This window comes from Scleropages formosus, chromosome 3, assembly GCF_900964775.1.
Source record: "Scleropages formosus chromosome 3, fSclFor1.1, whole genome shotgun sequence".
Lineage (NCBI taxonomy): Eukaryota > Metazoa > Chordata > Actinopteri > Osteoglossiformes > Osteoglossidae > Scleropages > Scleropages formosus.
In genome coordinates, this window is record NC_041808.1 from 11,302,711 (window position 1) to 11,326,233 (window position 23,523).

At 44.1% G+C, this 23,523-nt stretch overlaps 2 protein-coding genes across 3 annotated transcripts in view; both read left to right on the top strand.

Annotated features, from left to right (window-relative positions):
* Positions 1-9,553, top strand: part of glis1a (GLIS family zinc finger 1a) — a 91,880-nt gene extending 82,327 nt beyond the window's left edge. The window contains exons 9-11 of the mRNA XM_029250042.1: positions 3,864-4,021; positions 7,867-8,022; positions 9,059-9,553. Coding sequence (XP_029105875.1) covers positions 3,864-4,021; positions 7,867-8,022; positions 9,059-9,180 — 436 coding nt within the window. The 3' untranslated portion in view covers positions 9,181-9,553. The remainder of the gene's footprint in view (positions 1-3,863; positions 4,022-7,866; positions 8,023-9,058) is intronic.
* A 2,982-nt stretch (positions 9,554-12,535) lies between these two features.
* On the top strand, positions 12,536-22,762 carry LOC108934970 (leucine-rich repeat, immunoglobulin-like domain and transmembrane domain-containing protein 2). Of its 2 annotated transcripts, XM_018753217.2 has the most exons (4): positions 12,536-12,597; positions 17,395-18,688; positions 19,158-19,220; positions 22,619-22,762. In XM_018753217.2, exons 1-2 carry the CDS (start codon positions 12,585-12,587, stop codon positions 18,624-18,626), a joined length of 1,245 nt encoding a protein of 414 aa, XP_018608733.2. In that variant the 5' UTR covers positions 12,536-12,584; the 3' UTR covers positions 18,627-18,688; positions 19,158-19,220; positions 22,619-22,762. The 2 variants fall into 2 exon arrangements, with proteins under 2 accessions (XP_018608733.2, XP_018608732.2); XM_018753216.2 differs by lacking the exon at positions 22,619-22,762 and having other exon boundaries at positions 19,158-19,513.
* Positions 22,763-23,523: the final 761 nt, after the last annotated feature.

Consider the following 23,523-nt stretch of genomic DNA (forward strand, 5'->3'; position numbering starts at 1 on the left):
GTCTCTGCTCACTGTCCGTAGATGTCAGGTTGAAACCGACGGGAGATGCACGAGGGGCTGTTTGAGTGAAGCAAAATGGCCCCTCTCATTAAATTCAGAGGGCTGGAGCACATATGTAAGCTCCAGGTTAATGGCCCTCAAGGCACTTGCGCGGTGGGCTCTCAAACCCACCCCCTTGCGGCAGCAGAGGTTTCTGACTGCCTCCGCACACCAGCTCTGGCACACCGAGCCAGCCGTCAAACCCCTCGCAGGGGACAGCACCAAAAGCTGCTTGTCAGTGGGACTAGGTTGGAACAGGGCTGTAAAACATGAAGATGATCAGCTAGGTAAATACCTCGACCAGGATTTATATTGCATATGAAAGATTCCACTCATTCCTACTGCTTCGGTGCGGGGCAGCTGGCAGTGATTAGCTTATGATTCACTTTAGCTGCATATAGAGGCTAGTTGTAAAAATATGAACAGTATAACTGTTTCCTGAGTTTGTGCTGACAGCAGCTCCCCGGAGGCCCTCAGCTCTCCGCAGAAATACATGGCAGCGGGCTCGGGGCCCCCGCCAGCAGCAGCAGGATTAGCCACACTTGCAGGGACACGGAGTCAGAGCTAGGACTGGCCGGCGAACACAACGCCGCTGTAATGTCACCGTGACGCCGTGACAGTTTTAGCATTTAGCTGCTGTCGGTTTTACGTAGTAAAATTATCGAGTGCCACTTTCTTTTTTTTCTTTTTTTTTTTGAAAGTTGAAACTTGCCTCAAAATGTTCAAGGTCAATTTGTATAATGTGTGTTTCCAATATAGCTGAAGTTTCCGCTAAGGCTTAGAAATCTAATTGAAATTGTGACTACCACTCAAATGCTGACAGATTTGACTTGGATTAGTAATAGTCTTTCCAAACGGTGTCATGGGGCTTAAAACAACAATAATAAAACTGAGAGGAAAAAAATGATTATGTTCACGAAGCAAATATTAAAGCTAAGCAACCATTCTGTAACAGAGATCACTGTGCAAAACCTCAGCTTTATAATTCTCCTCTGATGCCACAAGCTCCCATCTGTTAGTCATAATGTATCTTCTTTAAAGACATAAAATTGCTTCATCACAGTTTGTTTTGTTTTTGTTTTGTTTTCCCTATGAATTGTGGAATGTTTTACTCAAATTATAATCTTTTGATGTGGCAAGTGTAAGATAAGAGCCCTCGTGGAGAAAGGCCTGGATCTCTGGGTCTGCACAAGGCAGCTTGACCCTGCTGACGTGAACCAGTTTGTTGACGAACGAAACCAGAACCCCTTAACGGAAGTCCCCGTTCGGGTCCTTAGAGGGTCTCCGCCTCACATATGACGCCGATGTGCACCCTTTCAAAGGCTGAAACTGGAGTGCCAGTACCTGTTCGCTCTCCCAGAATGCCATCCCTTTTGACAGCCCTTCTCCACGACACAGTTTCAGTGCAAGGTGCTGCAAGTCACACGTTCTCTGTGGTTTCGAAGCAGCGTTTCGAACGAGCTATAATATGCCAACGAAGGCTGCGAGGTTATCTTACTTGTGTGAGGAAATGAATGATGTCTTTGTCTGCTGGAGCGCAGTGTGAGCTTCGAAAACCACATGAGTCTGCGTGCATTGCTTATGCGTCATCTAGCAAAACCTTTAGCTTCAAAGACGTTTGGAAAACTTTTTCCAGTTTGAATATTTTTATAAACTAGAAATTGCTTTAATGTAGAATTGTTCAAAGAAGTGCTTAATACATAAAATCACTGTTTTCAGTTACAGTATTTGCTTTTATTAATAAAACAGGGACCTGTTTTTTTATATTTAACATTGGCATAGTGCAAGTTCTTAAGAGTTACGATACTAGATTTTTTCCATCAAAGGAACAATACAAAATTCTGCTAGACGCATTAGATCAATGCAGAACAATGTAGCTGATATTTAACAGATTTCATCAGTTTGTGTTTATTTCTAATTAATGTGGTTCAGAATATGTGTGTGTGTGTAATGCAAGTTACTCAGCCACAAGTGTCTGATGCGAGAGAGATTATTCAAAGTACCCAGATCGCTGATCAGAAAAGTGTTTCTTTGTTTTCCACCATGAGTTGTACTTTATAATGGCACTTTTTTGAATTTCTTTGAATTTCTCTGGCTTGTACATGATGCACGTAGAATTAAGAGCAAACTTTGAAAATACATATTTCTTGCTTGAAAAAATCAAGCTTGTGATAGTAGATGACAGCTTAGTAATATTTACTCTGTGTGAGACTATGGTATGGTATGGTATGGTATGGTTTGGTATGGTATGGTATGGTATCCCAGAATGACCCTAGCAGAGTGTGACAGTGGCCCACAACAGTATTCCATAGTAGTACTAGCAGAGTGTGAGTACTCTAATATGGTGTGCTAGTATGGTGCTCTAGTATGATGTTCCCGGTATGCAGTGGTTAGTACCTACTGAAAGTGGTCCAAAGAAGGACAACCGGTGAAACGGCAACAGGGTCACGGGCACCCAAGGCTCACTGATGCATGTGAGTAGCGAAGGCTAGCCTGTCTGGTCTGATCCTACAGAAGAGCTACTGTAGCACAAATTGCTGAGAACCTTAATGCTGGCCATGATAGAAAGGTGTCAGAACACACAGTGCATCACAGCGTGCTGTGTATGGGGCTACATAGCCGCAGACCGGTCAGAGTGCCCATGTTGACCCCTGTCCACCGCCAAAAGTGCCTACAATGGGCACGTGGGCATCAGAACTGGACCATGGAGCAATAGAAGAAGGTGGGCTGGTCTGATGAATCACGTTTTCTTTTAGATCATGTGGACGGCCGAGTGTGTGTGCATTGTTTACCTGGAAGAGATGGCAGCAGAATGAACTATGGGAAGAAGGCAAGCCAGCGGAGGCAGTGGGATGCTCTGGGCAATGTTCTGTTGGGAAAGCTTGGGTGCTAGCATTCATGTGGACTTTACTTTGACACATACCACCTACCTAAAGATTGTTGCAGACAATGTACACCCCTTTATGGCAATGCTATTCCCTGATGGCAATGACCTCTTTCAGTAGGTTAATGCGCCCTGCCACACTGCAAAAATTGTTCAGGAATGTTTTGAGGAACGTGACAAAGAGTTCAAGGTATTGACTTGGCCTCTAAATTCCCCAGATCTCAATCCAATCGAGCGTCTGTGGGATGTGCTGGGAAAAACAAGTCCGATCCATGGAGGTAACTTACAGGTCTTACAGGATCTGCTGCTAACGTCTTGGTGCCAGATACCACAGGACACCTTCAGAGGTCTTGTGGAGTCCACGCCTTGACGGGTCAGAGCAGTTTTGGTGGCACGAGGGGAACCTACATTATATTAGGCATGGGGTTTTGATGTTTTGGCTGATTGGTGTATTATCCCATAATAGTACTAGCAGAGTGTGACAATGCACTAGTGTAGCATCCCATGGTGATTCTTGCAGAGTGTGACAGTACCTCAGTATGGTATCCCACGGAGGGTGCTGACACTGTGTGCAAAAAGACTGAATGAGTGTGAGTGGAGGAGCTGTGGGAATTTACTGCCTTAGGGAAGAAATCCAGATCCCTAACATAAATGTTTTCATAGAAGAACAACTGATCCATTTTGTCGTGATTTTCTGTTTTTTCCCTGTGAGATGTGGAATGTGAGATACAAAATATGATAATTTTATGTGGTAAGTAAAACAGCAGAATCCAGAAGAAGAAAGAAGATTTAATTGCATGTCTGATCCATATTGTGATGTCCGCAGAACCGACTTTTCAGCTGTTCTGGCGAGGAGGCAAAGCTGTCAGTGTCCCCACTGAGTGCTGAATTAATCTTCTCCTCCGCCTCATCACAACCCACCTCTTCATCTCTCTACCAGGCTGGGAGCCCCCATCCTGTCCCCAGGGATCGGGTCCATCAGGACCTCGGGACCTCCTCCGCAGCCCTTGGATAAACACGGCTCCCCAGTTGAGCAGCAGCACCTCCCTGCCCACCACAAAGCCTACGCCCACTTCCACGACCCACCCGCACACGAAGGTAGCGGGAAAATGGGGCGTCGCTCTGGGAAAGGTCTACAAGCAAGCATTAAAGCCGTACAGTCAGTTCTGCTATACCGCGATGAGCGTAGTCCTATGAAACATCATATAAAAATAATGTTTCAATGGAAAAAATTGGGTTGGGGCAGAACAGATTAATTACAGTAATCACCCCTCTACTGAAAACTCAAAGCACACCCAAATTTAAATTAGAAAATAGTGCAAAACCTACGAAAAACATAATCTGTTGCAAATATATCATAAATCAAGTGAAAATTACAAAAGAATATATAGCCTTTGACTCTTTGCTCTTTGGTTTCTTTCAAAGCTCTTTATAACATCCAGCTTCTCAAGTGCTGAATTTGAATTGTGAAGACATTTTTGGAATGGGATTACATTAGTCTCACCAAAATTTATGTTCTGTAAACTGTGTTCTATTTATTTAACGTGTTATATACAAATGTCATGATTAAAATGTATAATAGCAGAAATGACTGTACTTGAGTATTTTAAATGCTGTCAAAATATAAATTTCATTTCCACGTGGATTTTTCATATATTCTGATTGTTTGCTGGGCTGTTTCACACTGGATCTTGCAAATGTTATCTTTTAATTCATCCATTCATTATCATACAACCACTTGTTCAGTGCAGGGTTCTGGTTGTCCTGGAACCTCGAAGCATAGCGAATGAGGCAGGGTACATCCTGGATAGGATACCAGTGTAACAAAGGACAATAACACACTAAATCACTCACACATACACTGTACATAGTAAAGACAATTTAGTCACCAGTTCACCTAAATATCATATCATTGTACCATGGCTGGAAACCAGAGCACCTGGAATAAACCCAAATTCCACACCACCCAAGCTGGAGTCATTTACATTGTATTTATTCATTGAGTTTTTCACCAAAGCAACTTACAGTGTTAAGGTTACAATTATTACAGTTACAAGCTTACAATTATTTACCCATTTACACAGCTGGGTAATTTTACTGGAGCGATTTAGGGTAAGTACTTTGCTCAAGGGTACTACAGCCAGAGGTGATGATCAAACCTGCCACCTTTGGAGCCAAAGGCAGCAAATCTAACCGCTACGCTACCGGCTGTCTCAATTCAAGCCCACATCCCAGGGACTGCGTGGCACCAGGCCTACCTGCTGCACCACTATGCCGCTTGTTAATATCCGATAAAGTAATAATAGCAATCTTCATTTTCTACCGTAGTTCTTTAATTGGATGACTAGTGCAAGGCAGGTTATTGTCAGGATACGTAGAGTGCGCTGGAATATAGCAGAGTGCTTGACGTGTGCAGTGCTCAATGTATTCCCATTACAATTCCTGAATGAAATAGTAGAACTGCTCAAAAAAATCTGAATCCACCATACTGGAAAACGCGAAGGATCTACATATGAAGCGCTGGTGTTGTTGATGAACACTGCAGAATTATTGTGCAGAACATTTCACATGTTAGTTAAGAAGTGCGTCTCTCCTGGCCAACAGGGACGCGTTGGTCCACATCACACTGCATCTTCAGACAAAGTTCAGCAAGATTGGAGCCACCTGTTCATCACTGCTATTTACGTGGATTTTTGGAGCATTGGGGGCGAAGGACATCTGAATGTAATTCTGGTGTTGTTAATAAAATGCTCCGGTTAAGTTCAACAAGTAACTTCTTGAATTGTCAGTAGTTGACAGGTGGTCCCGGTAGCCAAGGAACGGACCGTTTAAGGTGATATATTAAACTACATGAAATAGAGCACCTCCGCCCCCCCCCCAGATGGCCAAGGCAGGAGAACCCTGTTAGAAAGAAATGGCTTTCAACTCAAATTATATCTTTGGAGCTCACACAAACCACATTAAAATGTGAGTATTCATACTGAAAAGAGGAAGCAGTGTTTAAGGCATTAGGGGCTGGGGTTTCCTGTATCAATGAAGACCGTTTTGTAACGCTTTTGAAAGACGGCTCTTTGCGGCGGCCAGCGTCCTGTGCAGACTCGTAACGCACGGAGGAAACTTCCGCTCGAGGCTCCGTCCCGTTCTGTCTCCCTGGCAGAACCTCGGCTAACCGCTATTACAGACCCTGTCACCGAGCCCTCAGTTACGCAAGTGGGCCTCCACAAAGTAGCCTATTGTTATTTTATTAACCGTTTATGATTGTGTTTGCCGTGTTATTCCTATTGTGAATGCACATGGGTCGAATCAGGGTAATGGCTTCAACCTGTTCCTGTTAGCATTTAATGCGGATCCCCCCCAACCCGTATCGAGGGTCTTTGTAAACGTTTGCATGTGAAAAGGATCTTGCCGCATCAGATCAGAGGAGGGAAATAGGGCGCTCCTGCAGTAGGAGCCACCGAAATGTGCGCCAGAGTCAGGCTGTCTGCATGAGAGCTACCCAGTGACCTCTTGCGAAGATGTCGATCTTCACCGAGGGTCGCGAAGATGCACGTACACACAGAACCGTGATGCATGAATGCGTTCTCACACTCTGCGCTTGTGTTGAAAGATCGTAATGTGGACAAAATAAGCTAAGAGGTGCTTATCTCATAATAAGAATATTACATTTCTGGCAGCTCTCTGGGAGGGATATTCAAGATATTAAAGAATGCTATCGTGTTACTTGTAAAAAAAAAAAGATCCCTCATTAGATCATCTGCGCTTTATAGAGATGATGTGTATGATGTATTAATCTATGGCCCCAGAGTAGGTCTCTCTGTTTCCCTTACAGTCTCGTGACCGTTGTCATGCTTTCCTGGTCCATAAGGCCGCTCTCCGTGTGGATACAGGTGCTGACAATGCAGGCCTTCACCGCAGGGTGGTGTGTTTCCTGGACAGCAAAGGCGTGCACACACATGAAACGCATACACACAGATACAACACAGGCTGGGGACCTCTGGGCCAACATTAGGGCTACAGGGGGCTTTCGTAACCGCTAAGCCTGGACTCCGAGGGTTGGGTTTTGCAACAGAGCTTGGCAGTGGCCCAGTGCTTTTAAGCCGTGTGTGGGGGGGTGGGGGGTCGGCGGGGGGGGGGGTGATGTGCGGCAGTGGAAACTGTTTTTCACGTGCCTGCCCTGCCTCACGACACTGCAAAATAAACATCCCCTCACATCTCCACGCGACTGCACAGGCCTTCGGTTGCCCCGGTAACACCTACAATGGCTGGAACACAAACTAAGTTTCTCTCCATGTTCTCTATTAGAAAGCAACATAACATAGTTTTAACTGTTGATTACGAAATTCGGCAATGTTTTTTTCAAGAGTTTCTCGTTTATTTGTATGCATTTTCTTTGTTTATTTGTACTTTTTAGATTTACATCATTTTGACTGCCATTACTGCCATTACCCTCAGCAGCAAAGGAATAGACGTTCTTGCTAATGTGTACAAGAGCACGCTTCCCCAAACTCGGCTGAACCCCCATACTCCTGTTTACAGGAGAAGGCTTCCCCAGACTGGACTGCATTCATCTGAGAAGGAACCGAGTCCCATACTCATGTGCAGATCCTTCATTCCTCACTGCATGTCCCACTCACACCTGCGACAGCACCTCAGCCGTGCCTGAGCGGCACAAGTTATGGCCAGAGAAGCCCTACAGTGCGTGAACATCCTTCTCAAACTGGAGCACGTGTGACGACAGGGATCTTTACTCAGCTCTTCCGAATGTGGAAAGCGAATTTGAATATGACCAGAGTTTGTGTGTGAAGACCGCTGCGTCTTCAATTTTGCTGTGTGTAAATATTTGAAAATGATATATTAGCCCTAGTGGCCACTTATTCGTGGTTTCCAATCATTTCTTTTCATATCTCTGTGTCTCTCTCTGTCCCTTCCATCTTCCTCCCCAGGTTACCAAGGCAGCTTTCAGAGCTGCTTCCATTACGGAGACAATTACAGAATGGAACAGTCTGTCAGCGAACTCCATTTATCTGGGGACTCCCACTCTTTCAATCCGCATCGGCAGAATGGGTATCCCGTATCCATCTCCACCAGCTCTTCTGCAGGTTAGGGGAGTTGTTCCTATACCTGAGTGTCCCCGGATCTCCATGTATCCAAGAAAATCAGTATTAAAATTCAAAGTTGAGGCCTTTTTTTTTAAAAAAAAAGAAAACAATATATATACCATAGGGGGTGCAGTGGCGCAGTGGGTTGGACCACAGTCCTGCTTTCCGGTGGGTCTGGGGTTCGAGTCCCGCTTGGGGTGCCTTGCGATGGACTGGCGTCCCGTCCTGGGTATGTCCCCTCCCCCTCCGGCCTTACGCCCTGTGTTACCGGGTAGGCTCCGGTTCCCCGTGACCCCGTATGGGACAAGCGGTTCTGAAAATGTGTGTGTGTGTGTGTATATATACCATGTGTTACTCACATATATGAGATCTGCATTGGGCAGAATGGTTCTGGTTGGGTCGGTTGTTGCTCCCCCCCATGTATCCCACGACAGCTGCACAGGTTCTGCTTGTCGTGCTTTCAGAGGATCAGAGTTTCAGTTTGTTCTGAATATTGCATCACGCAGAGTGGGCCTGCATCGCTGTTGTACATCTAGCAAATGTACCTTTGTTCTTCGTGACCTGGGTGCGATATGTAGTCTAGGGTGAGATACATGGGTGGACGGTGGCAGCCTGTGGACCACAGCGTAGAGCCCACGGTGAAAACAGTGAGCGTATGCAGCCAAACATGGGGCGATGGTAAAACAATTTTAAAAATTTTAAAAAAAAAAAATCAAATGTGGACTCCTGCGTTTCATGTTTTGGAAGTTTACAGTTACTTTTGTCATTTAATGGATCCCTCCTGGAAATCAGGAGTGCAGTCTTTCAAGTGTAAATGAAAAAATAACAAAACGGATAAAAACAGCAACAAGTCTCAACTGGCGAAAGCAACAAGATACTGTTAAAATAACGACGCAAAATGTAAGAAGTATTGAAATAGCTTGAAAAAGTGAGAGAAACTGAATTTTATTTTTACAAATGAACTCATTCTGTAAAAAGAGTACATGTTCAAATTCAACTACTCGGATGACGCTGCTCCTTGTCACAACCTTCACAGGCTTCAACATGGTTCAGGACATCCAGGAGTTCTCCCCGAGCCCCGAGGAGAGCGTCTTCTTCCAGGTCGGCAGCTTCGACCGCTGCCTGAACCAGATGTCCTCGGTGTACACAGAGACATGAGGCCCAGTAAGGGTCCAGGGTTACACATATTCATGGTCTCCAGAGGAAAAGCCTTGTTTTCTCACTTTGTTTTCACATGCCAGCAATGTTACTCTCCTTTCGCCCCTCTTCCAGTCTTCCCATTGCTTTTGGAACTACTGCATGTGTACGTACTGAAAGTTTATCATTTTGCTGTGTTTTTGTCGATGAAGAAAGATGTGTTTGCATTCCGTTGTTGTAACACTTTTATTTTTGAATACAGTTTTTGTTTTTGCAGAGCTGAAATTGGAAGTCTGTGGTTTTAGGAAACAATTACTGCTACTCAGTCATGTTGGTCAAGGTTCAAAAACAAAGTGTAAAAAATGTACAGTTTGTTTAAAACATTTATTCTAAATTGTTCATATATGTTCATGTTTTAAATAAATTCCTATTCAAAAACATCAATCGGTTCCGCTCATTTTGTGCAGTATTGTATTATGCTTGCGGTACCAGACATTTTACACCTCATTCTTCGTCTTATGAATCATGTTTCCAAAAACCAGAGATCTCTCTTGGAAAATGTCTCAATGCACGTATTTGATTGTAAATGTTAGAAACCGATAGGAATTTATGCAGAAGTATCATTCCTTATGCACGGTGTTCAAATTCATTACACTTGGGTCAACATGAGCTCAGTTGTATCCAAACTCCAGCATTACAATGACTTGTTCAAATTATGCTTTTCTCTAAAGCAACCTACAGTTATATAGGTGGAGGAATTTAAGGTAATGGAACTAGAGCAGTAGGTGGTGTTTGAACCTGCAACCCTAAAAGCCAAAGCGAGCAACACCAACCTCTAGACTATCATCTGTCTACAGCCAGTAGGTACAAACTATCCCTTGTTCGAATGCAATATAACTTATGTTTTTCAGACCAAGTAATGGCAAAAGTGTGCCTACACTTGCATTCTGGAATAAAACTGTGTACTTTCTATTAATATGAAAGGTTAAAAAAAAATAAGTGGAAAAAAATGTAAACCTGACACAAAGTACAAGGAGAAAGTGTCTATTCTTGCAAATGCTGCCATCTAGCGGAAAGTAGTGCGAATCACAGCTTTCCGGTGAACTTCCATTTTTTCCACTTTGCCGAGTGATTTTTACTGGAGCAATTTACTGTACATACCTTGCTCAATGGTATGGGCAGTAATGCAACCTCTGAGCCCAACTGCTGTGTAAAAGTAGAACAGGAGCAATCTTTAAGGATCTCTACTTGTACTAAAGGAGTACAGTAACACGAGTGCTTGGAAACACAGAGCAGTCTAAGTGCAATATGGGTTATAGCCTGGAGCATTGAATGAAGTTATGGGCCAAAATGGTTTGGGTTCGAGACCTGGGTTTTCACTGGAAGATTTAGGATGAACTGAAAATATTAAATGAGCTTTAAAAATGGTAAATACTGAATGGAATTCGAAAATGATTTTGAATAATTCGAAATTATTGATTACTGAGAGAGAATTTTATCGGAACAACTGATAAGTGGATATTTTGACATACATCACATCGCATGTGAACATAGTCGACATATATATCATATGTGAATATAGTGTATCCAAATTTAATCACGCCTCATGGGTTCTAACATTCTTAAATTTCGACCAGCTTTCCCAAACCTCAAACAAAACTCTCAGATAATTTCATTGTGTATTTTCAAACTTAGAATATTCTAAAAGCTAAAACCAAAACTTCCACTATATTTTCAAAATACATACTTAGCTTTCCATCGCACGGTGGCGCAGAGCGGGTAGCGCTGGTACCTCACAGCTGGTAGGCTGTGGGTTCGAATTCACCTTAGCCTCTGTGGAGTTTGCATGTTCACGCGAGTTCCTCCCACCCTCTAATAAAGACCTGCGTGTAAAGGGATAACCGTAACCGTAACGCCCCCCCCGAAAGCCACGTGCGAGTCGGCAGAGCCTCCTTATTATCTTCACTTTATAGTCTCAGAATTCGATTGTTACTTAATTACAGTCAATGAACAATCCCTCAAAATATTCCCTAATAAACATTTCCAATCCTGTCAGTATTTTCAAACCTCACTGAGTAAATATCAAGCTCAGTTTTCATACTGTCAGTCTTTAGTCATTGTATTTTCAGATTCATACTCATTTGTACAAATTTCAAAATTTACACCAGTTTACACAGGTATTCTGTCGCAGACGCGCTCTTCGTCATTCAGTATTTTTAAACTTTTATATTTTGAAACATCAGTTATTTTTCCTAAAACTTGCAATTTATTTTAAACTTTAATTAGCATTCTCAGAATATGTTCAATATTTTAAATTTCCAAAACACTGTCAACGTTTATTTTATTACAGCGTAACGCTAAGCCTAACGCATATTCTAAAATGATCAGTATGCTCAGGCTTAATTCTTTCACATATTTTTAATTTCATACCCGATATAAAAATTTTAAATGTAGCTGAAAAAGAGTAAGCACGCGCCTTCAAAAGGAAACGGTAAAATCATTTTAGACCTAAACAGAAGTAATATAAAGCAGAGCAGCGTCATTTCAAGCGTCGCTGAGAAAGCGTTTGCAGTAAAGAACCACTGGGTGGCGCTATTGTCCGCCGTAAAACACAACTCAGTCCAACGCGACCTGGACCTTCAGACACTATTTATTAATGTCGGCTTCTCAAGATGTCTCAATCATTGCACTATATGATTAAAATTTACAGCTATTCATTGAGCTGACGCTTTTCTCCAAAGCGACTTACAATTACTTATCTGTTTATGCCCCTGGATAATTTAACTGGAGCAATTTAAGGGAGGTGTCTTTTTGCTCAAGCTGGGAATCAAACCTGCAACCGGTTGAAAGGCAGTAGCGCTAACACTACACTATTAGCTCTCCCCCAACAATAAACCTACTACTTTCACTAACTTTATAGGACTAATAAATCAAAAAATAATAGTCTGTTAATATACAAATATGAAGCAGCTAAACTTCATCAATGCTTTGTACGACTTTTCAAAAATCAGAATTTATGTATAGATGTTACATGTGGATTTTTACCATTTTGTAATGAGAAACAGAAGTGGAATAATACGTTTGTTTTCTACTCAAAACTTTCACCGCTCAGAGGGTTTCTTTTCGTGTTATTCTTTTGTTTCTTGTTATTCATTATTGTGGTACTTTTTACTTGTTATTTATGTCGTATCTTGTTATCAATGTGTGAAAACGGCGCTGACACGCGGAGGTCGGAGGTCCAACTCACACATTCCTCGCGTGTTGCGTCTGAGCTCCGCCACACAACCAACTCCAACCAACCCCCCCCCCCCGGAGCAGGCTGGAGGGCGGGGCTGTGATTTCGAATCTCGAGGCGTGGGGTGTTTGCGCTGAACGCCTCGAGACGCAGATCACCTGCGTGGGGAGCGAGCAGCCAGGTGAGAGTCATGGCAGCACAAGGTAGGTAAATAGTGTAAATCCCTTCCAGGAGGGACTGGTTCGGTCGTAGCGCTTTGTGTGTGTGTGTGTTTTGAGGTCTCACCTGCTGAGAAAAGTGTGTGCGTGGACTGATCGTGGGCTCGGACTCCACACCGGCTCTCCGAATAGACTCTCCACTCGTGTGGGGTTCGGAGGAACACGATCAGGTGCTCATGTGGTCACACAGATGTGCTTTCAGGGATGTGGGTTCAACTTGCCTGTGAGAATATTTTTTTTTTTTTTTTTTTTTTTTAAATAAAAAAGTAATTTTTTTAAACTGATGGCATGTTATTTTCAGAGATGAATTTAATGAACCTTAGTGCGGAAATAGAAGTGTTAATGTCAGAACGCAATAAAAATGATTTACTGTCTGGACAGTGAGATTTAAGAAAGAAAAAACAAAGTAACTCACTCCTGAATTTGTTATTTTTGAAAGTTCCGAAAAGGGTGGATGTTGGGTAGAGGGTCATGAATAGGAATGATAACCAATCTGAGAACTGGCTTCCATCTGTGGAAGGAGAAGTAGAGCCTTTGTAGGGATTCAGCAGGAAGAATTATCAAGGGGTCACTTTTCTCTGTCTCCACAGTCCCTCAGCTTGTCTCTTATTGTACAACTTCCACACGTTGATAATTTTGAAATGCTTTATTAGGACTTAACATTTCAGAGGTAAAACATGCCTGGCCTCCTCCTGATATCCTTGCACTGTGTTGGACAACTTGTAGGATGCCCCCCTCAACCCATGTGCCCCTCATTCTACGTTCATTCCCATTTGGCCTTATTACTTCGTTATTATTTATAAATCTAGTCCTTCCTGAGGAAGCTGCTTACATTTTTGTTAGTGTTTCAAAGATGCACCTGCATTAGCAACATGCTCCAGATTTTCTCTCCAAACTGCATCCTTTGTTGATATTTTCGCTTTCCCCATGTTCTGGTCCTGTGAGAACGGAGTAAAAACAGTACATCATCTGGCTCAGAACGCGACTTTCCGGCACTCTTTTTACAGTAGAACTGAAATGAATGAACCGTTCCCACGCTAACTGAAACCAGCCCATTTGGGCAAAACAACCTCTTCCTGAAACATTCATGGTATAAATTTAAAGATTTATAAAAAGTGGTGAAACCCAATTTAATACCATAGCGTCTAACAGATGAGAAACCTCAAAAAGGCCATAGCCAATAGCAACATCTAAATCACTTACATTTATTCACTTAGCAGATGCTTTACTCCAAAGCGACTTTCAATGAACTATATGTAGTGTTACCAGCCCACACACCTTATTCACCGCGGTGACTTGCACTGCTAGACACACTACTTAAACTGGGTCACTCATCCATACATCAGTGGAACACACTCTCTCTGTCACTCACACACTATGGGGGGACCTGAACAGCATGTCTTTGGAGTGTGGGAGGAAACCAGAGCACCCAAAGACTTACACTGCTAGATACACTACTTACACTGGGTTGCTCATCCATACATCAGTGGAACACACTCTCTCTGTCACTCACATACTATGGGTGAACCTGAAGAGCATGTCTTTGGACTGTGGGAGGAAACCAGAGCACACAGGTATCCCACATAGACTGAGCGGTGATCAAACCCATGTCTTCTCACACCACCCAGGCACTGTGAGACAGCAACGCTACTTGCTGTGCCACCATGCCGCAGTGCCAACTTGTAAACTAGACCATGACGGAAGCATTTTTAGATCATCTTCCATCCATCCAGTTTCAATCATTACTTGTCTGAGTTGCAGCGATCCAGTCCACAGTCCAAAGACGTGTCGTTCAGGTTCCCCATAGTGTGTGAGTCACGGAAGCATTGGGCTGAGGGGAGTACACCTCAGGCGGTACGCCAGTCCATCACAGGAAGGCCACACACACACTAAGGGCAATTTAGACGTACCGATTCCCACATACCCGAACTGTAGGGAGGAAACCAGAGGACCTGGGGAAACCCCACAGAGACACAGGGAGAACATGAAAACTTCACACAGACTGAACGGGGATTGAATCCACATTCTCTCACACTACCCACGCTGTGTGAAGCGACAGCATTACACTCTTTGCCACTGCGCTGCCCTGTTTTTTTTTTTTTTTTTTAGATTTATTGTTATTCCTTATGCATAAAAAGCACTGTATGTCTGTTTTTGTGAGACTTGAGCAAATAGAGCCTGAGGTTGTGCGCTGCCTGAGACTTGGAGCTCAGCCTTCAGCAGCAGCACATGGGTGTGAAGTCTTTCATTCAAGTATGATCAGTAGCCACATCAGATAACACTATTTTCAGACATGTAACTTCTTTTATCAGCCTTATTGTGTCGCACCCTTTTCTCAGTTGCCAAGGCACAGTATTTTTTTAAGCAACGGAGCAAACGGCACCATGGGACTGCGACACATCTAGGTGCTTCAGAAGGTTTGCTCCACACTGGAAGAGGTTCAGGTCCATAAGCAGGGCTCCACATTCCGCTGCTTCTTCGATTCCGTTGCTCCTCTTATAAAACGTGAAAAAGAAACCCTCGTGCTGCTGCCGTTTCCTTGAGACGTCCACGCGAGGGGTGCGTTAGATAAGGGCTGTGTAGCGAGGAAAGGTGTATTCTTTGTTCTTTCCTTCCTTCCTTTAGAGACCGTGCTCACCAACGTCGGTGGTTACAGCTACACTCTGAGCTGGAAGTCGGTGCTGAGGGAGCGCAGGTGGTGCGTTGATGGGCTGTTGGAGCGTTGATGGTGTGTGGATGAGTGTGGATATGTAGCAATGGTGCTTCCTGGGCCAGTGTCTCTGTGGACCTCCTGCGCTGTCTGGAGCGCCCCCCACATTCCGCTGTGGATGCCCAAGTTTTGCCCTAGATGGAAGTCAGTGGAAGCGGCCTGCCGGCGGGGGGAGGGCGGCCCGACCTCATCCTGGCTTCGGCGTCGCGTTTCAAACCTTGAGCTGCCGTCCGCTCGGCTTCTCTCAGACTCGCACCGTTTATTTGTGTACGAGTCAATAGTCCCTCTTTGTTTCGTGAGCTGTTCGTTTACATGGAGCAGGATCGTGGAAACCATGGTTACAAACGGACCGCATTTACCCTTGCGGGTCGGCTTCGAAAGGGTTTCACCTCCTCCTCACGTGAGACGGCGTCGTTGCTTGGTGAGCCCAAACAGCGTTTGCCAGTTTGCTCAGGGTCCCGGTCATGTTTTCTCCCTGTACGCTGTCAACATATTTACCACGATTTTACTGCATCGGTTCCTTTTCTCTGGGATCCAACACAATTTTATCTTGTCACTAATTGCAGAACTATCGCTGTTAATGCTGTATTTCTGTTGTGTGCCGTACTATTCATCGCTGCATTTTAATCGTACATTTCCTGAACTTAATCAGGAGCTCACTCTCCAATTTTTCTAGCACTGTTCGGAGAAAACCCTACCGTACGTTTTACCGGACGGACTGATGGTGTTTTTATTGTTGATCTCCGTCTTTACCTTCCCTCTCTGGTTTACTTGTGTCCATAGGGCCGCAAAATTTACATTTACATGTATTCATTTAGCAGATGCTTTTCTCCAAAGTGATGTAAACCTCAGAGAAATACAATTTGTGCATTACATTAGGAGAAAGATAAATAGTTGCAGATGTGTGATTAAGTAAACCTAGTTTGTTTCTTTCCCCATTATGCACCGATCTTTATTGCATGAGTAGGTGCATAAAATTCAGGATAGACTAATCCTGATCACCTTCCTACTTTTTTTCTTTTTTTATTAAAAAAGGTAAACAAGCATTTACGTACAATACAGGAGTAGCTACTGTGTAAAGGCTTATCTGGGCATAACCATAAAGTCACGGTGCATGAACATTTACACCTTGCATGAGCTTGAGAGAAAATAATGAAATATGAATGCAAATTTTGGTATACGTGAAGGAAATGAACGAGCAATACAATATCCAAATACGTTGCAGTGCAATATGCAAAGAACTCTCGTATAAGAGCTACTGATACAGTTAGTAATATTTCCAGTCTCATCTGTAAACTACATTGACTTCTAGGCCTATCATTTAATTAAGAAGCTATATGCTCGATAGATGTTCACTTCATCTTAGCTTAGTATTTATATAATCATAATGCATTCACAGGTGCGACAAGGATACTGTTAAATGCAGAAGGGGAAAAAACCACAAAGACCGCAAGCTATTTAAAGAGCTTTGTGAAAAGGTGCCATAACCATAGTTTACAGTAAGAAGCGGTTGGCAGAACAATGAATGGGGGAGCGGTAGAGGGATAGTGTGAAACCGTTTAACAGTCTATGAAGCCTGCAGTCACAGGAGGTGATGCTGCCAGGGGCTGGTGTTGAAACTGAATGAAAGTGCTATACTGTTGTGTGATCATCGATGGCTTGAGGACCTGGTAGCTGCTGGGCCGGCAGTCAAACCCATCAGGCCTCTCTGCAGTTGTGCTGTGCTGCACACAATGTCACTGCTTCCCCTGCACTGCGGGGGCCTGTGACAGACAGGTGGGAAAGCCCTGACCCCGGTCTCTCAGCGTTGCCATGATAACTGCCCCAAGCTTGGCACCGCTGCCCGGGAACCTGTGTGAGGTTGCTAGGCACCAAGGTCTGTTGACACCTTTGGTGAGGTTACTAATTGCAGGTATCTGGAGACTGTGCGGAGGCAGAGGTCTCTGTAAATGCCACAGAAAGCTCACCGCCGTCTTGATGCAGATCCACGGCCATCGTTTTGGCCTACAGGTCACTAACTTGTCACTACATAGTGATTCTCTGGTTTTATGTCGTGCTTCTTTGCCCTTTAGGAGCTGCTCTTCTGTGCCTCTTCCTGATGCTGTGCCGTGTGTCTGTGATGGATGGGAAAGCTGACGGGTGCAAGTGTCCTCCGGCTACAGTTTTGACCCAGCTGCCCTCAGCGGCCCCTCCTGGGACCTGCTGCCTCAACTACTCTGGCTCTTCCTTCGAAAGTGTGACGTGGACCATGTTTGTTGCCATGAGGGACCTGGAAATCCTGGATCTGTCATTCTGTAACATCAGCCAGGTGTTGGGCGACACGGCGTCACCGCCTCATTTGCGGGAGGTCTACCTGGGGGCCAACAGGCTGAGGGCGGTGCCGGTGGGCTTCCTGCGCAATGCTTCGCACTTGAGGTTGCTGGACCTGGGTTGGAACCTACTGGAGAGGCTGCCTGAGGACTTCCTGCAAGGCTCTGCTCTCCTCCAGCAGCTTCTCTTGGACTCCAACCAGCTCTCCACCCTCCCAAACTCCATCTTCCAGATGAGACTGAAGAGGCTGGATCTGTCAAACAACCCCTGGGAGTGCTCTTGTGTCCTGATGCAGGGGTTGGAGGGACAGCGCCACCTGTTTTCCTTAGCAAACAGCACTGACTGGCAGGTGGGAAACCCAACGTGTTCCTCGCCCAGGAGCCTTGCCGGTCAGGTACTGTGGTCTGTGCTGCCCAGCAAGGTTTGCTGGTCACCTGGCCTGACTGCCCTCTGCGTCCTGTTGCCTTTACTGATCTTCCTGGCTCTGGTGCTGTACTGTTGCTGTGGCAGGAAGCGGAAGAGGAAGGAGGGCAAATTCAACATTACCAAACAGCCCTTGCAATCCCCTCCAGCAAGTGGCCCCAGAGGGGCAGAACGTGACCGGCGACATACCCCCAAGCATCACCAAGCCGAGCAGCCCGCTGAGGGCGGGAAAGATGCTCTCTTGAAGAACCAGTTGATGCTACGGCCCTCCTCTGCCTTGTTGGGCAGCAGCCGGGATCTCTACGAGGAAGTGGAAGTGCAGGTGGGTTCCGAGGGCTCCCTCGCCCCAGCCTCTCTCAAGGAGCCCCCTGCAGACCCTGGGCTTGAGGCAGAGGGGGCAGAGGACGGCAAGGCCGACCTCGACACGGTGAGCGTCACTGAGGTGATGCAGGACTCGACCAATCGGGAGAAGGCCTACCTCGCACAGAGCACAGAGTATTACAGCCTGGTGCCGGGGATGGACCTGGAGGACTCGGACCACGGGGAGTACGAAAGTGTGCCGCTCTCCTGATGATGGCTGACGGCTGCCTTTCCGTAACTCTGTATTGCGGACGTCCAAGTGAAAACACTGAGGTATTTGGTGGACTGAACCTGTGTTTCCTACTGCTTGTCAGGACCACGAACAGCTTTATCATTTCACATCAACACTCTGAAAGTGTGCTGTGTGAAATTTAACAATAACGTGACCGTTCGAGATAAAGTTTTGAGATGCACGGTTTACCATGGCACAGTGTGGATTACTTTACTGATTGATCTAAGCAGTCTAACCTGCTGCCAGTTCAATATTTAAGACTGTTGTTCTAGCAAAAACTACCAGTTTTGGTTGAGCTGTAAGTCACAAACCTGTTTTTATACACATCCTATTTAAAATGCAGCGTGAATAATTTTGTACTAAAACACATTCATAGATGTAATTATATTTTAGTGGATTTAGTTGTTTTAATGTAAATGACAGGAAAGGGCAATATGAATATCACAATTTTCTCACTGCTAACGTGAGACAAAATCTTTTTGTTCTGTCCACTTTGACTGAAATGCAAAGAATAGAAAAGGCCGATGGAAGATAAAGCACCAAAGAAAAGGGATGTACCTGCCTACTCAAAAGGTAAACAAAAATGTTTCTGCATCACTGGAACTTCGATCAGCAAATGTCACCTCCTAGGAAACAGGTGGTCAAGCATTCATCGGCTGTGCTGTGCTTTGAGACAGAAGAGCCCTTTAACTTGGGGAATGTTCTGGAAACTCATTTGACTGGACAGTTAGGGAGTGGAAGTTCCTAGAATGTGAAAATAACCAAGTTAATTGTCAGGCAGGAGAATCCATTTGTTGTAGTTTCATTTCCATTGAAGATACAAAAGTCACTTATAGACCTTGTGAAAAATGAATAATGAAAGTAAATAAAAGAGCAAAAATGTTCCCGTTCTTAGAAATTTCAGGTAATCTCTATAATATTTAATAGAAAAGACTTTATGTTCTGGATAAAATTCATTTTGAAGATTATGAAGGATTCCCATATTCTATGAAAAAATATTAAAATGTGATTGCTAAAATTTAAAACCTCACTTTTGGGACAGATTTCCAGACACAGGTCTAAACCTGTCAGTCTTGGATGGAAAAGGATTTTAACTAGACCTATTCATATGTGTGATTTAATCCAAGAACTGATTTCTATGAACATTTTCTTTTTCATTGGATTATTGTAAAAAAGCACTGCATATGGAACTTAAGTTTGATCCTGACTTTTTTTTTTTTTTTTTTTTTTGGTGTATATTTGAAAACTAAACTGTCAGTTACCTGTTTGTGTAACAGTTTAGTGCTTTTCTATATAAATGCTGGGAGATGTGGACATTACTCATAAATATTAAGTTAGCTTTCATTGTTACAGTGATTATACTCAGCTGTTAATTAACAAAACCAAGCAAACTACCTCACATAACTAAGCACATAGAATAGCACTACTATCAAGGGACATAAAAATGCAAACGCTATACATCTTAGACAGGACACATAACAAAGGGTTAATTCTTATCCCTGGAATCCTGCCCCCCATCAACACATGGAAATTTCATTACTTTCAACACAAAATGGATAACATTCAAATTTAAGACGCTTTCCTGTAAAGCAACTTCCAATGAGCTCTATGTAGCATTACCAGCCCACACACCTTATTTACCGTGGTGACTTGCACTGTTAGATATGCTACTTACAACCGATCACTCATCCATACATCAGTGGAACACACACACACACACACACACACACACACACTCTGTCGAGAACATGCAAACGCCACAAAGACTGAACAGGGATCGAACCCACATCCTATCGCACCACCCAGGTGCTGAGACAGCCATGCTACTCGCTGTGCCACTCCATTGTTTTTGTAAGTTAACTGCAAAACTTTCTTCAGTTTATCCAAGATTGTTGTGTTGCATTACAACACACACTTGTCCTGAGCGGGGGTCAGAGCGAACCGGAGCCTAACTTGGCAACACGGGGCACAAGGCTGGAGGGGAAGGGGACACACCCGGGACAGGATGCCAGTCTGTCATAAGGCACCCCAAGCAGGACTCGAACCTCAGCCCCACCGGAGAGCAGGACCTGGCTAAACCCACTGCGCCACCACACACCCCCTCACTACTATCTATTAAAGACTTAAATGGATGTTAATTTCTTAAATGTGCTAAAATATTTCATTGTACCTAGTAAACTGTCAAGGAATTGCTTTCAGATTTTTTTTCTGTGCTAAATGAGGCTGTTTAGTATTATTCTCACTGGAGGATTTTCTTATGTACACTTTTGTCGCAAAAATGCACCAAGGAAAATAAAACTGGACAGATTCTGAAAGTTTTCTAAATGCGATGTTATTGCAGCTTTTGACTGTTATTAAGTTGTTGCATGCACTAATGAGTAGTGATCATTAATGTAGATTGCCTGATACCAGAAAATGCAGTACAGTACAGCTGAGTTATTTATACGTCACAATGTAGAGTTTGTGTGGTAAGATGTACCAGTTTATTAATTATTAGAACTAAAGCGGCTTAGGTGACACAACTAATGAGCGGTTTGAGTAACTTGTGGCACTGCGGTATCTCAGGGACGATGTACAGCAACAACCAATAATTACGTTCCTCTTGATATAGAATAGCACTGCAATAATTACAAATCCTCTTTGTTTAAACCTTTTGGAGTTTCTTTAGCCTTTAAGAGGAAAAGTTTACTTTTTCATCCATCTACGTGAGTCATCCTGTTCCAAGGGCTAGGCGAGTTTCAGTGATTTTGCAACAGAACAATGATTGCAACAGACACACCACTGAAAAATAAGCACTTTTCATGTTTTGCTAATGGAAATACATATTACATAGATGTTTCTAGAATCTGGTGAACGTTTCTTCACAAAATTTTCTGCTTGTAGAGCTCCGTGAAGCTGCCCCCCCTACAAACAGCACAAGTGATATTTGTATGTACGTATTATAATTACACATGCTTTTGCATTTATTGACATGTCTCTTCCACTGAAACGTGCACACTGTAGACTGACACGTCAAGGGAATGTATTAAAGGGGTCTAGTGGACGCTGCGAATTGCAACAGCACAAGGCACAGTAGTAGCCTGTGTGTGACACATTAGTAAGCGGTTAATGTTCTTTTGCAGTCTGTGCTTGAAGGTGGGTCCTGTATTTCAGGTTTTGCCGAGCAGCCGAATGAGCACAGCACCGTACTTATGTTTTGGGGGGGAAGAAAGAACGTCAGAGCAGGGTACGGGCGCCCGTCCTTCGCTCTGCCGGGACAGTTGATCCCGGATTCCCGCGCAAATGATGGCGCTCGTTTCTTGGCGGTTCGCGCGCGGACACTGGCTCAGCCTCGTGCGCAGGAGCGGTGCGATTTCTCACAGTTTATTTTCTGTTGTGCTACAAAAATAATTGTTATTGGTTGAGCACGTGATGCTGTAGTTAATCGAAGCCGTGAAGTTCGGTCCTCTTAATGTACAGTAGTGTCGAAACACAGACAAATGAAAACACTCCAAAGGGCGTCGAGTACTAGAGCGCCAGTTTGCCGCCACGAGCGAACGCCAAACTCTACGCTACGCCTGTGTACATTTACCGCATTTTTTTAATCTGTGTGTGCGACTTACTCCTCGTTAAATCGGCAATACTTACCATTACGCATAACTATAGGTATTTAAATATCCATATGAGATTTAAATTCATATTAAATTTGTGATTTGTGATGAGCTCTTGCATTTCTTGGTTCTTCTGTGCGACTTTCACCGTGATTTGAGAACTGTTTTAGTTTACTGACAAGCAATATTATCAAAACTGAACAGATTTACATAGACTTATGTATATTTTGTTACAGTATTTGAGTTAACTTTTTTATGTTTGTGTTTATCTTGAACCATAGCTACTGCACCTTACTTGTAACCTTGGAACTGCCCCAGTGCCAGTTTTGCAAATGCTCCTTATGATGGTTTTTTTGCATTTTGGTTGTTTTTTGTCTTCAGGATAGTCTTCACTGTTGGACACCCACTTCTCTACAGACCTCCACTGTCTCCATTCACACCAGATGCCTGGGCCCTTCCAGTCGAGCAGCTTTCTTTACACACTGCCTTCCTAATAAACATACCACTGCGTTAACCACATGTCACTTAGCCAGACAATTTCTGCACATTCTCCTGTCTGCAGGGAGACACTTCTGCTGTTTGTCACATTCTTGACCTGAGTCTTCAGGTCACTGTGATCACAGTGATACAACAACACATGTAAACTGTCTTTTGTTGTGATCCAAGCAAAAGTATGTGAGAATTTTCCTGAACATGATGAAATTGCAAAAATTGATTGTTTCTGCTTTAACTTGAGACAAAGAGGTGCTCATTAAAGTGCAGATAAAGGACTGAAGAAAGGAGCCAGCCCTTATGAAATCAGCCGTTAACAGGGACACGGTGCAGATGGGGATAAGGGCACTGTTGCTGGAGGTAAGCGGGAGCTGGGGAAGAAGGAGATGAGATTGAGTCAAGGGGCTGTCACTGTCCTGCCTCTTTCTGCCTCACTGAGACTGACTTAATGCCATTTTTTTCACCAATAAGGACATTTACAGTTGATTCACCCAGCAATCACAGAGAAACTGCTTCCCTGAGCTTGTCTGATGGAATCAAGAGCCAGTGGCTCTGACAACAAGGCCTAGCAAAGCCTAGCTTGGCAGCACACACACACATTAACTGAATCCACTTGTCCCATGGGGGGGTCACAGTGAACTGGAGTCTAATGTGGCAACACAGGGCATAAGGCTGGAGGGGGAGGGGACGCACCCAGGACGTGACGTCAGTCTGTCACAAGGCACCCCCAGCAGGGCTCAAACCCCAGACCCGCCAGAAGGCAAGACCCAGCCAAACCCACTGCGCCACCACAC